The 14,634-nt window shown below is 28.7% G+C and overlaps 1 protein-coding gene across 1 annotated transcript in view; it reads right to left on the minus strand.

Annotated features, from left to right (window-relative positions):
- The window catches only part of LOC123531606 (solute carrier family 28 member 3-like), a 33,125-nt gene extending 22,124 nt beyond the window's left edge, over nucleotides 1–11,001 (minus strand). The window contains exon 1 of the mRNA XM_045312716.2: nucleotides 10,834–11,001. Within this exon, the coding sequence (XP_045168651.2) occupies nucleotides 10,834–10,845 (12 nt within the window). The 5' untranslated portion in view covers nucleotides 10,846–11,001. The remainder of the gene's footprint in view (nucleotides 1–10,833) is intronic.
- Nucleotides 11,002–14,634: the final 3,633 nt, after the last annotated feature.

Genomic DNA, 14,634 nt, shown 5'->3' on the forward strand with positions numbered 1-14,634 from the left:
AAAGTGGAACAAAAAAGGTTGGAACAGAAGTTGGAAATTTAGCTGCAGCTAAAATTGTTGAAAAACTTAAAAAGAAACCTGCTCCGGCAGTTGGTAATTTAATTGCTAAGGAATTACAAGAAAAGAATAACAGTAAAAATAATAATAAAAATAATGATAATGAGGAGGATATTCATATGAGAATAAATAGAATATTGTCATGATCTGGGACTTTAGCTCGTGCTGGAACTTCAGCTCAACAAAAACGTATTAACAGATTAATTTATAAAAAATAAAAAATAAAATAAAAAATAAAATAATATATAATATATACATGTTTAGAACAAAAGAATATTGCGAAAGATATGAATTAACTCCTATTCAATTAGATACAGCTTTAATATCTGTCTTGGGAAATAATGTTAAGCAACAAAAAAACGGATATCACTTTACAATTAATGATAGAAGTTCATATTTTGATTGGTTTAATAGTTATTTTGAAGTAAGTTTTAAAGTAAATAAGCTTGCTGATGGTAATGATTATGGTGGTGGAGATCAAATTGCTTTAATTAATAATGCAGCTTCATTAATTGATCAGTTAGTGGTTAAAAAAAATGGAAAAATTGTTTATGATTGTAATAATTTATACAAAGCAATAAATGTAAAGAGTTTGATTGAACTATCTGAAGATTATGCAAAATCAACTGGAACAAATGAATTTATTTATTTAGATACTACTTCTACTGCTGCCGCTGATAATAATTCGGGTTTTGCTATTAGAAAGGCATTAATCCAAGGTGGTAAAGAAGTAAATGCTAAAATTCCATTAAATAATTATTCATTTTTTCAGGGTTTAGAAACTAATATTTTACCTCCAAGTCAAATTCAAATAACACTGCAGCTGACAGATGATGATGAATTAATTTTTAGAGCTAATGTTGCTGATCCAGGTAGGGTAATTGTAACAAAATTAATTCTATGGGTTCCACGTTTAATTTTTAATGAATTTGGGTTTGATCTAATTACTACTGAAAGATTTAAAAAAGCAAGATGGTCATACCTTAGGGAAATGATAACATAATCAACTGATACAGGACAGACGAACATAACTTTTAGAATAACAGCTGGTGTAATAAAACCACAACATGCATTTGTTTATTTACAACGACCTGATAAAAGTAATGCACAAAGACAGAATCCACATTTATTAGATACATTTAAAGCTAATGCAGCAGATGATGATTGTACATTGGAATCTTGTCGCCTTGAAGTTGGTAATGGTGTTTTTTATCCAGAAACAGAATATACAAGTATATCAAGAATATATGATGATGTAATTAATTATTATTATAAACAAAATAACAAAACTACTGGAAGTCTCTTAAATCGATCAAATTTTCAAAGTTTGTTTGGATTTGTTCATTTTAATTTGGAATATAAAAAGGAAGTAACTACAGAAGATCCTAAACACATTACATTAACAGCTAAATTAAATGTTCGGCCGGCAGCACATGTCCGTGTTTATGCAATTGTATTATATGAGGAAACAGTTGAAATAAATACTATTGGAAATGAACTTGTTATTGTTTAAATAAAATAAATATAAATTAAAATAAATATAAAGTATATAATGTCATCAAATTATACTGAATATAAAGTTAACCTAACAGATGGACAAAAGAAAAATTTAGCCCGAGCCTACAACAACAAAACTCCACATACTTTTAGATTAAAACATGAACAATTACGTGGAAACTTCCCTTTACTTTTAACAAAAACACAAATTAATCAAATTAAAAAAGCTGTTGCAAATAAGAAGGGATTAGAAATTACAATTTCAAAAAGCCAAATGTCCAGTCAAGGTCAAAATGGTGGATTTTTAGGAGCTTTGGCTGGTTTGTTAGGAAAAACAATTCTTCCAATGGCAGCAAAAATAGCTCCAAAAATATTAGCCCCTTTAGGAATTGGTGCTTTGTCTGGGCTAGCCAGTACTGGTGTTAGTAAAATACTTGGAAATGGTATGATTTCAGTAGCTAATGATAAGAGAAATATAATATCACCATATCTTACACCTAATCAAAGAAAGCAACTAGTAGGATCTGGAGTGATTAAATTAACACAAAACAAAAAACAAGACGGTGGGTTTTTAGGTATGTTGGCTGCTAGTCTAGGAATACCTTTGATTACATCTTTGTTAAGTGGGAAAGGATTACAGATTGATTCTCAACGGAGACCTTACAGACGAATTCCTATAGTAAAAAAAAAATAAAATTTATAAACAAACCAATATCTAACTTTGAAATTGAACAATGGGTAAAACAATTAAAAATTAAAAACTTTAGGGGTGTATTTAGTAGAAATAATTTATTAAAATTAAAAGAAAAGGACGAGTGCGGAATTATAAATTTGGACGACTCTGTTGGTCCTGGAACACATTGGGTTTGTTACTTTAATAATATATACTTTGATAAAACCAGAGGTTTTCTGAGAAATGCTTTGTATTTCGATCCATTTGGACTTCCTCCACCAAAAGAAGTAATTAAGTATATACCAAATGTAAAATACAACAATGTTCAATATCAAGACAAAACAAGTATGCTTTGTGGATATTATTGTTTATTTTTCATTAAAATGTTACAAGATAAAGTACCGTTGTATGATTTATTGTATAAAATACTAAAAATTAATAATCAAAGAGTAAATGAACAAACTATTATAAATTACTTTAACCAATAAGGACATTTATTTAACTGGAATAATTAATATAATGGGAATATTCAATAATATAAATGAAAAAGTAAATAAGATAGAAAAACAAATAGAAAGGCAATTAATAAGAAAACCTCCATTGTTTTTAACATGTTATACTCAAGATACTGATAGTGGATTATTTCAATGGAAAACTATAAATGCTAGTCCTGGTTTAGTTCAAAATGGTAATAATGTAACAATTAATTTTAATTGCATTTTAATTATTCTTGTTGATGCAATTAAATTAGATAAAGGAGAAGCGAAATTACAACTAAAAAATAAAGAAAATGTAATTCTTCAAAGTTATCATGTAAAAAAATAATAGAAAAAATGAATCTATTTCTATTAATTATGCAAATGAATTTAAAATAAATGATGTTATTTATATTAATTCTTTAAACGTTATGAATATTCAGTTAACAATTTATGGTTCTATAATTTAAGTTTTAATTTAAGAGTAAGCTAATGTATCAATACGATTATCAAGAATATATCTTTTATCGTCATAACATGATAAAGATGTTTTATTTATAACATAACTAGAAAGATTGTGTTTATCAGAACGAATAACTTTAAAGGTGTGATTACTTTGGGTTGAATTAAACAAAGTATCTTTATAATTTTTATGAACTATTGTTTTCTTAACAACAAGTTTTTTAATTCCTTTACATTTCTTAACATTAACTTCGTTTTCTAATAAATATGAATACATTTTACTTCTTAATCCGACAAATTCAACAATGGGAATGCCGGCAGCTTCATCTTTAAATTTTCCAATTACTTTTTTATTATTATCAAAATAAAATTTTGAGTTGTTATCGTAATCACTATTATCAAATAAATCTTTGTCCTTATAAAAATCCTCATATGCATCTTTGGTTTTTATTTCATAACATAATGAATCAGTGTCAGTAAACAATAATTTACAATTACTCTCGTACTTTTCCTTAATGTAATTATAACGAAAATCATACATTAAATATTTTGATAAATCTAGAATGCACATTCCAACATAACAAGGTCTGTTTAATAACAAACTTTCTTTTATTCTATGAATACCAAAAAGGTTAGAGTTAAACATCGTTGAACTAACAAATGAAGGTTTGGCTATGTATTTTAATAAAATATTTTCATCATGTGTTAATTTAATATTAACCCTCTTACGTAAATTCTCCATCGTCTTACCGAATACAGAATTGTTCATTAACTTAAAAAAGTCCTTTTCAAATGAATTTTTTGCTTTAGATCTTTTTTGAGTATTAAAATCAATATACTTTTTTAACCAAGGAGATGAATCAAAAGTTAATATTTTATGTATTTTTGTTACTTTTAACCCTAATTGTGTATATAGTTCAAGATTTTTATAATGAACTACATAATTTTGTTTTTTCATTAAAGTTGGAACTAATTTTTTTACATTACTTTTTCCTATTTCAAATTCTGTTTTAATATTTTTACTATAATCAGAAAGCCATTGATCTGGTATTTTAATTTTTTCAGGAGCTAAAGGATAATCATTGTGGGTTTTATGTAATTCTTTTGGATATTCAAGATCACATTCAACTATAAAGTTACTTTTACCTTCTGCAATTAATTTCTTAAATTGTTTTTCGGATATAAATTTAAAGTTTCCAGAGGGTAAAGGTTGACACATAGCCCAACCGTAAAGGTTATTGGCGTCGAGGTACATAATGTATTTGCTTTCTTCTTTTGAATTATAATCTTTCATATATTTATTGTTTGCTTTACTGTATCTGTTTGAAATATAACTTATTCCTCCTCTCAGTCCCTTTTCAATAAAAAGATACATATCAATATCAGTTATTAAATCTAATTTAATTCCAGTCATTTTTAACATTGCATCCCAAGCTAAACCAGGGCTACTAAAATAATGACAAGGATCTAATTTGTAGTACTCTAAACATAATTTTCTAAAATTTTCGAATACATCAGCTAAAAGTAATACGTCAGTTTTTAAATATAGATCATGATATTCTCCCATTGTTTTAATTTTAAATTTATTCCAGATATTTTTAGCATGTTCATATTCGTTGTCAGAAATATTAGTTTCATTTAAAATTGAATAAAACTCTTCTTTAGAAGGTAATTCTGTTTCTTTGAATTTTTTAAATGAATCCATGTAATCATATGGATAAACACCTTTTGTTTTTAATAAATTAATGCTTTCACAATCAAATTCTTGAGATAAATATTTAAATTCTGGAATATTTTTTACTAAGTTATCCAATGATTGAGACATAAATTGGAATGAATCAATAAAGACCAAGTCAGAAATCATAAATGACATATATCTTTCCATATTGTAAGGAATAACATTAATTTCTTTTTTAAATTTTCCTATTTGTTGCATAATAAAATGACCGTCATAACCTCTTAAATTATGAAAAATAACAGGAATTTTATGTGTTAGTTTAAAATTAATATTACATTCTGAGTGAGCACTTCCTCTGAATTTTCCTGTTATATGACAATGGTCACGGACAGGATTTTCATTTTCCTTATATTCTTTTACACAGATATGACAAAACTTTTGTTTTTTAAATTCAATTTCATCTTTTTTAGACATTCTTAGTTCTTTGTTAAAATTTTATTTAAATATTTCTTTACAATATTCCTCTTACTCAAGCATTTTTTCAATAAACTTATAAACTGCATTAGGGCCTCTATAAATCTGGGTTGGTTTAGTATATTTATCGTCATAACAACAAACAACTTTATAGCCGTAACCACAATCTATATGATTTTGATATGGTTCAGAAAATGAAGATTCAGTTGATGGTAAAGCAGTTAAAACTTTTTTAGTTATTGATTCAAAATCAGCATAAATTACAAAAGGTACTGCTAAACCTTTATGATAATTTTTAAATTGTACTTTACTTCCCTCTTTTGGCATTTTTACGCCTTGGATACCATTAATAGCTAAACAATTTGGAATATGTTCATTTAATATTCTTTCTTGAGAAAAATTCTGTAGACATGATTTACAAAAATGCTTTTTATGTTGATCTTTGGTTTTATCAAACATTAATCTATTAAAGTCTTTTATCCAAACATAATGTTGTTGTTTTTCGTTGGTAATTAATAACATGTCACATCTTTCAGAATAATGATATTTTGATATGTACAATGGATAAATACTATTTTCTTCATAACCAAATATATTAAATGATATTTCATTTAAAACTTCAATTTTAGGTATTTGATTTAATGTAACAGGAAATTTAATTCCAGTATAATCAAGATCGTTTATATGTTTTTTATATTTTGAAATATTTTGAGGATTTTTTTCAACAGGAAATTTGTAAGCCAAATGACACCATCTAAAACATTTGTTATCATCATTCTTTATATTTATTAATCCTTTCATTGGATGTTGTAATGGTTTTGGTAATTCTAAATAACTTGAAGCAGCCAATGGACTATACTTATATCTATTTATATAATGAGCATCAACTGACTCTATTCTCCAGCCGCTTCCTTCAGAAATCCAGTTACCAATTCTATTTATTATTTCATCAAAAGCTTGATGTAAAGTTTTTTTTATTTCGTTTGTGTTAATAATTTCTAAAGCCTTTGATTGAAAATAAGCTGATTTATATATTGTATCAGTTTTTATCCTTTTTGCAAAAGTTATTTTTAAAACAACGTTTATTTTTATACCTTTTAAAGTTTTAAGTTCAGATTTAAGTATTTCATAAGAGTCGTTTATAGTTAAATATAATTGATTCTTTGGATCTTGTCTATATGTAATTTTAATTTCAAATTTCTTATAATATTGTTTTGTAGATCTCTCAATTTCCATCTATATATTATATTTAGAAAAAAAAATCTTCAAGCAAAAAAGGATTAAAAAAATAATTAAAAAAAGTAATAAAATAAATAAAGTTTTAAATTATCTTTAAGAAGAAATAAAATATTTAAATTTATATCTTTTTCCATTAACTTTTGATATTCCGCATTTTACTCGGTTTGTCCCTTCACAACACATTTTTATTAACCCAGCATTAATACCAAATTCTTTAGATGCTTTGTAAGTGCTTCTATATATTTTTTCTTCATTAGTATCACAGTCGGTTACAATAACTTTTTTAGGATTGTTTCGATAATTATTTGGTCTGGGACAATCACATAATCTTTCATCATTTTCTTCTTCAGTTAATAGACAACCACAGTCCCATTCAAATAAATTATTTTTTAAAAGATAAGGATCTATAACATTTTGTAATTTATCAATGACATGATTTTTATATTCATCGCTAACTATTTGATCAAGTTTTGATTTAATAACATTTCTTCTTTTAAGAACTTTTTTATATGAATTTTCATCTGGATTCATTATTTCTCCTAAAGTGCTAGATAATTTTGGCATAATCATTCTATCTACCTTTCTATTAACCATCTATATATAATATACTTATAGAAAAAAATCTTTAAAAACACACCTAATGAAATTATATTGATTTGAGAAATTTGTTTATATTATCTATATCTTTTGAATAAGATTTTAAAGTCATTTTTTCTAAATTGTTATCAACTGTTAAAATTTTAATACCTTCTTGAAACATTCTGTTTAACCATTCTTCGTGTAATTTGTGTAGTTTTTCTAAATAATCTAAACCAACTTTGTTTTCTTCCGTTCTGTTTCTTTTTTGGAGTCTTTTAAAACATATTTCTGGGTCGGTTTTAACATAAACAAATCCATCAATTGGATTTTTTCCGTATGGTTTTATAATATGATCAGTTAAGAAAAGATTGTATACTGCCCACTCGGGGTCATTTATAACACCATTGTCGTGATGTTGTTTTGTAAAAAACGTTACTGTTAGTTAAATAACAACGTTCAAGGACAGAAACACCATCAAACTGTTTAGCAGAAGATAACATTTTTATATGACTGTTTAAAGTTGTTAACTGAAAAGGAAATAAATATTTGGAAGGTTCTTGAGCAGCAAGTTCAAAAAGGTTATATGAATTATAACTTGCGAAGCTGGAACCTTCGGTTGCCAGTGGATCCATAACATTTTGCCATTCGTGAATTGGTTCTGGAATTATATTAAAATTAGGATTATATTCTTTAATAATATCTAAAAACGTACTTTTTCCTGATGCAATATTACCTTCAACTGATATAATTTTTCTCATTTATATAAAATACTTATAGAAAAAATCTTTAATTAAAGTTAATACAACTCTTCTTCTTTTTTACTTTTATATCCGTTAAGTTTAAATTCCTTCATATGCATTTCAAGAGGTGTTGAAAATTTTTTTTCTTTCTGCATTTCTAATAGTATTGTAAAAATATCCTGAATAACTTTATTTGGATCTTCTTTATTTACTTTTCCAATCCGTGCTTTTGTTATAAGTTGTTTTATTTTGTGGTGATGTGATTTTAAAATAAATTTCTTGTCGTCAAGTTTTAGTCTGTTAGTAAATATGGTAATTACTGATGGAACAGCGCCAGCAACTGCTACAAATATAGGAATAGTTGGAACAAGTGCTAATGCAGCTGAACAACCAAAGACACCTGCTGTAATATATAACCCAGTACTTACTCTCCCACAAAATTTATAACTTTTTCTGTAAGCAGCAGTTAGTTTAGTTAAGTGAATAATTAATTGATCTATTGTTTCTATTCCATTATTATTAGAAATTAGATTTTTATTGCTCATTTATATAATTAAACTTTTTATTTCTAAATTAAATTTCTTTCAATTCACTAAACGGAACCCAACTATTAAATTTTTCACTATAACCTTTCCATTTTACTAAAGCTTGTTTTTTCTTATAGTCTCGTCTAATAACTTTTTCTATTCTAAAAACTTCTTGTGTAGTAGGTAAAAGTTCTTGTTCATAAAATGAACCTTGAACTATTTCATCATTTAAATCTTTAATAGTGTACGTTCTGGGATTTGTATTATTAATTTTATAAATTATAAATATTTCCTCTGTCCAGTTTGGTGTATATCCTTTTTCAAAATGTCTTTTAAGTTTGCTTAAACGAACTCGATCACCAATTTTAAATTTTGCTTTACTCTTTGGTATTTTTAAATCACCATATAAATTAAAGTAAACAGTACCTTTATTTAAGTTTTTACTAGCTTCGGTTGGTGTCATTTTTATACTAGAATGTTTCGTTTTGTTATATTTATCAACCATATCCTGCAAATTATCTAAATAAGTATAAGTATTATTTGCTGTAAAATATTTACACATTATTCTTTTTAAACTTCTATTAAATCTTTCTATTACTACAGCCTTTCCTTCATTAAATGTATAATACATATTAATCTTATTTTTATTCAAAAATGATTCAAACTTTTTATTATAAAATTCTTTTCCTTCATCTACCCATAAATTTACTGGTAACCGTCCTTCTAATATTATTTTTTCAAATGCTTCAGTAACAGATTCTCCAGTTTTATTCTTTAATGGAATAACCCAAGCATATTTACTAAATATATCAAAAACGGTTAACAAGTATTTTACTCCTTTATTATATTTTGAAAAAGCTTGCATGTCAACTAAATCAGCTGACCAAGTATCATCAATGTCATGAACAATCACTCTTCGTTTCCTAAATTTTCTTTTAATTGGTTTGTGTAATTCTTCTGCTAATTCATCGCTCCAGCGGTAGCTTGGTGCAGTGATTCCGGGGGTATACTCTACCCCCTTTTCCCGTTTTTTGACTTTCGTTTTTGTCTGGGCGTTAAGCCCATAGGGAACTGTTGTTCCTGTCCCAACCCAAGTTTGTATTTCGTTTTGATAGCTGGTTTTACAACTAAATGTTTTGCAATCTTTTCTCCAAATGTTTTTGATTTAGTTTTATTTAAGTTGGAAAGCATTTTTTTGTCACATTCACTTTTACTTAGTCTTGAGTCATAGCAAAAATCATGGTCCATACATACTGCATCCAGTTCATTGACAGGGGGTCCATTATCTAGGGGATTTCCTGGCCCACAATAATTATATCCTGGAAGTGTTAAACCTTTCTTAGGTAACAAAGGTAACATTGCTTTATGGATATCTAATTTACCTCCAGTTTTGTTTTTAACGAATTTTGATTTCGTTTTTCCGCAAGATTTACATTTTGCTTTTATCATTAACCTCCCGTTTTTTGTTGTAACAAAGTGAGGATTTACATTATCTGTAAATTTTCTTTCTTTCAAACAATATATTTTATTCTGTAAACTCATCTATATCAAATGTATTTAAAATTATTTAAAGACTAATAATGTAGTTATTAATTCAAAATAAGATCAAATATGTTGTATAAACAACTCCTCGATATATGTTTATCTTAAAAGGAATGCAATAAATCGTCTGTTTAACTTATAATATTGATTGTAAACACACCGTGTGTCACCAAATTACAAAGCTATAATCTATACGTTTAATGGTTTTAACATTCCTTCATGAATTACAGCGTAATTCTCAATAAACTGTTTCAACAAAAACTGACACATATGTCGTCTGCGAAACGTTCTATACTAAGGTCATTAAGTGCAAATGGATTACAGCGTAATTCTCAATAAACTGTTTCAACAAAAACTGATAAAATTAACATGAACAATAATCACTTCCTACCTACGGTTAAATAATTCCAATATTGTGCACTTATAGAATAGGGACGAGGGGTCAGGGGGGGGGGGTGTTAAAGTGCCAAAAGCGGTATATATATAACTACTTAGCTGGTCCAGCGAAGTGACTTTATTCCTGAAAGATATATCTTCAGATGACGATAAAGCATTGCAGCTGGACCGACACAGAGAATTTATCCTTGAGAGAGTGTCTTCATATTACAATTAAGCACAGCTGCCGGTCCGATGCAAAGACTCTATTCCTTGGCGGGAACCTTTTAATCAAGTTTCTTTTCTCCACAAGCGAAATTTTTGGACTTTATCGTAGATTTTCATATAATACGCCGAGGCGGGCCGAAACTACCTGTATTTAATATGGAGTGTTTGTAAACAATGTTATCAATGTAATTCAGTGCAAAGGAAAATTAATATGTTTTACCAGGATATTATTAACAGTTAAATCATGTTGTAAAATATAAGAAAAAAGAAGAAGAAATTATCATACCTTATTATCCATAAGCCTGATGTCACTCACTAATTTCGTTGTCTATCACTTGGGGCGATAGCTCATTATATTAAAAATGCATTTGTGTTGCAATGATTTCATTCCCCGAGTTGTTTAGATATTAAATATGTATGTGTGTGTACCACGTAAGTAATCCATCATGCGTATAACACCTTTGAAACACTTGATGTTTTGCCAAACAAAAGTACGTTTTTTTTAAATAATTGTATACAGTCAAACTTGCTCGAGAGACCACGTTTATTAAGAGGCCACTTACATTAAGAGACCACTATTTTGGTTTCTTTTTGTGATGTTAAGAACGAATTATGTTGGGAGACCATTGGTGTTAAAGAGATTTTTTTGCCATTTCTTTATGTGGTCTCTTAATGGACGTTAAACTGTATTTGGAAATTTCAATAACATCGAATTTTGAATTTATTATTTATGACTTCGTCCCATTTTTCACAAGCCACAGTAAAACATATATATATATAAATATAACTTTAATTAAAGCAAACGAGCGATATAGTAAGGAGATTATGGAAAATCGTGGCAGCGCCTCCCGCTCTATACTCTATAATGTAATTAACGTAATCGAACAATCATCACCATACTTGATCTCGAGTTACTCATATAACAAGATATATTTGTTGGGGTATATATATATATATATATATATATATATATAGCGGGAAAAAAGATTGAAGGAAATGCCTTTTTTGATATTACATGGTTTAATTCAGTAAAAATATAAGTTAAAAATCTCAACTGGTTTCACCATTAATATGGATCTTCAGGAGAATGTTTATGACGTCGTCGTCAGGCAACGACGTTACCAAAATGACGTCGCTTATGTAAATGAAGAATATTGTTAAATTGTCGTTAGCATCATTGAAAAAATATGAAATAATGCATAAATTCCGTCCTTGTAGATTCTGCAAATATTTATACAAGTAGCAATAATTATTTCGCATTGAGAGACGGTTTAAATAGATTGATGAAATATGTTTCTTTCATCTTCCGAAGGGTATCATTATTTTCTTTTGGCTTGTAAAATGGCCCCGGGAATATGTTGAATTTCGGTGTACAGTTTTTTGCACAGTTTGCTATATGTCTGCTTACTGGAAGTATTGCCGCGTCTGCTTGTCTTATATGTTGATTATGTAGTGCTACTCTGTTTCTTAGATTGATGGTTTCTCCTATATAATCTTCTTTACAACCAGAGCAGCGTATTACATATACCACATTCTTGATTTCGCAGGTTGCTGAAAATTTTATTTTGAAATATTTACCGTTTCTAAATGTATATGTGTTCCCTTCTAGAAGATATAGAGGATAATTGTTGGTTTCGGTGTAATATCACGTTATAATTTCACCGAGTGGGCACCGAAAGTGATATTTTCACGAGTGGCGCAGCCACGAGTGAAAATAACAACTTTTGGTGTTCACGAGTGAAATTATCGTGATATTACATCGATACCAACAATTTTTCTGTTTATTTTATGTCTAAAACTCTACTTTTGTTGTGTTTATTTCAATAAAATGTCGAAATTTGCGGGAAATTTTATCAGGAAGCATCGCAAAGATGACGTCATTTTAACGACGTCATCGTCATATTGTTTCCGGCTTTCAGTACGCTCGGTAAACTTTTTGACGTAAATCCGGGTATCAGATTTGATAATTTTCACTGAGTGGCCAGTGAGTGTATCAGGATATAATTCACCGTTATATTTCGGTAAACCACCGAAAAACATAAAATAAGAGGACAAAATCCACAATTTCCGTCATAAACATTCTCCTGAAGATCCATATTAATGGTGAAACCGGTTGAGATTTTTAACTTATATTTTTTACTGAATTAAACCATGTAATATCAAAAAAGGCATTTCCTTCAATCCTTTTTCCCGCTATATTATCCTATCCTATCATAACCTACAATGGCCTATGCCAAGTGACTAAGTTGGGAAATCAGATTGATTGATAACGTATCTATACGAAAAAATATGCAACGGTCTTGGAGCGTTTTTCGCTCCGTGTTTTGTGCAGTGCTGAGTGAAATGACAAAGCGGGCATCATGACTGACACTGTTGACTACAGTTTTAAAGGTATGTGTCAGTCAGTGTATTTAGCAAGAATAGTGGTATGTCTAAATAAATATAATTATGTCTAATAAATACAACCCGTTTAAGTACCAATTTTATCTATTTACAGAGCTGTATACGGTCGTATAACCAGCACATACTGCATGTTACATTAACAGGTGAAGTTTTCAGGCGCAATCGATTCAAGTCTGTCAGGCAGAGAAGGGTTTCCGGTGATAACCCTTTCTCTTGTGTGTAATAAATTTCAGCCATTTGCATGCAAGAATTTTTGTCGTTTGATGTTCAGCTGTAGAAAGGAACCACTTCAGCTGATTTTAATCCAAAATACAGCATTTCTGCAGTAGATCTGAAAGATATCTTGCACTACCTCCTGAAACTTAAAATAACTAACCACTTCAGGTTGTGTTTGTTATCAGGGCAATGATAAAATTAAACAAGAAATCACAAACTGTTGCCACTCGCCTTGAATTTGTTTCATCCAGTGGAGTTGTACGACATTCAAAAAGTATTTTCGGATCATATTATCTGGGGCAAATTGTTTTTGCACAAAATTTAACCTTGCTTATAACTCATTTCTTGATGGATCTCTTTGAAAATCACACAGTCACAAGTCATCCACATTAATTTATAAACATGTCACCTTCACCTTCAAACTCTTACCAAATTTTCCAATTTCTGACATAATTTTCTTATTTCTTTATTCGTGCCTTTCATAATAACACACATTCAAATTCAAGCTTTTCAAGGGCAAACACGTACCAAATTTGTACAGAACTAATTTTCCATCTGCGCTGCTCCGATCATATTTTTTAAAGATATTTCTTGTTTAAAGTACATTTTATTATATATTAAAGCATTGAATCTATAAGAAGTTCCGTTGGACATAACCTGTAAAAATATTATTTGAAAGCACAGAACGTAACCAAGCAAAATAATAGCAGAGTCGGTTAACTTGTGTTTGTTCATGAGATGAAATGGATAGTACAACACCCCTCACGCCTTTTAGCACCGGCTTGAATTGAACTTTTATAGAATAACAGGAATAACAATGAGTGAACTGATTCCTTAAAACCAGTAAGTCATGTCACCTTTTCTTTGACAAAACTGCAAACACTTATTAAGGAAAATCAAGGGCATGATGGCGAGAATTACAGCAACTGCACCGCCAGAGGCAGTTGATCAGTGAGTACCCTTGTCCGGAGTGTTTCATTATATCTTATATCTAAGCGTTAGCAGCACATGCTGGGTGCTTTTATACCAATGCCCACCGTAAGTAAAGGAATATGCCTACGATCCTAATTTGAAACAAACCTTAATTTATCTTCTAACGTTGCAATGGTGTTGACTTTAAAGCAAACTATACTTAAACCAGAACTATAATGTAACGCAAGAACATGATCTGGCCTGGGATTAACTTTGATGTAAAATATTCGTACACCATAACATATATGCATACATTTTAAAAAATGTTACGTGTACATGATCTGGAATGGTTGACTTTAATGCAAATTATTCAAACATCATTATAACAAATACATTTCTGTAAGAGAGACATCTTCTAAGATTTTTACATGTCAATATTTGCTGACTGATCGTAATTAAAATACCATTTTGACAGTTAGAAATATACATTCCAACATAATACATCAATTTCTGCAGAACAGTATTATGCTAAGATTATATAAGCACATAATTATCA

This window comes from Mercenaria mercenaria, chromosome 11, assembly GCF_021730395.1.
Source record: "Mercenaria mercenaria strain notata chromosome 11, MADL_Memer_1, whole genome shotgun sequence".
Lineage (NCBI taxonomy): Eukaryota > Metazoa > Mollusca > Bivalvia > Venerida > Veneridae > Mercenaria > Mercenaria mercenaria.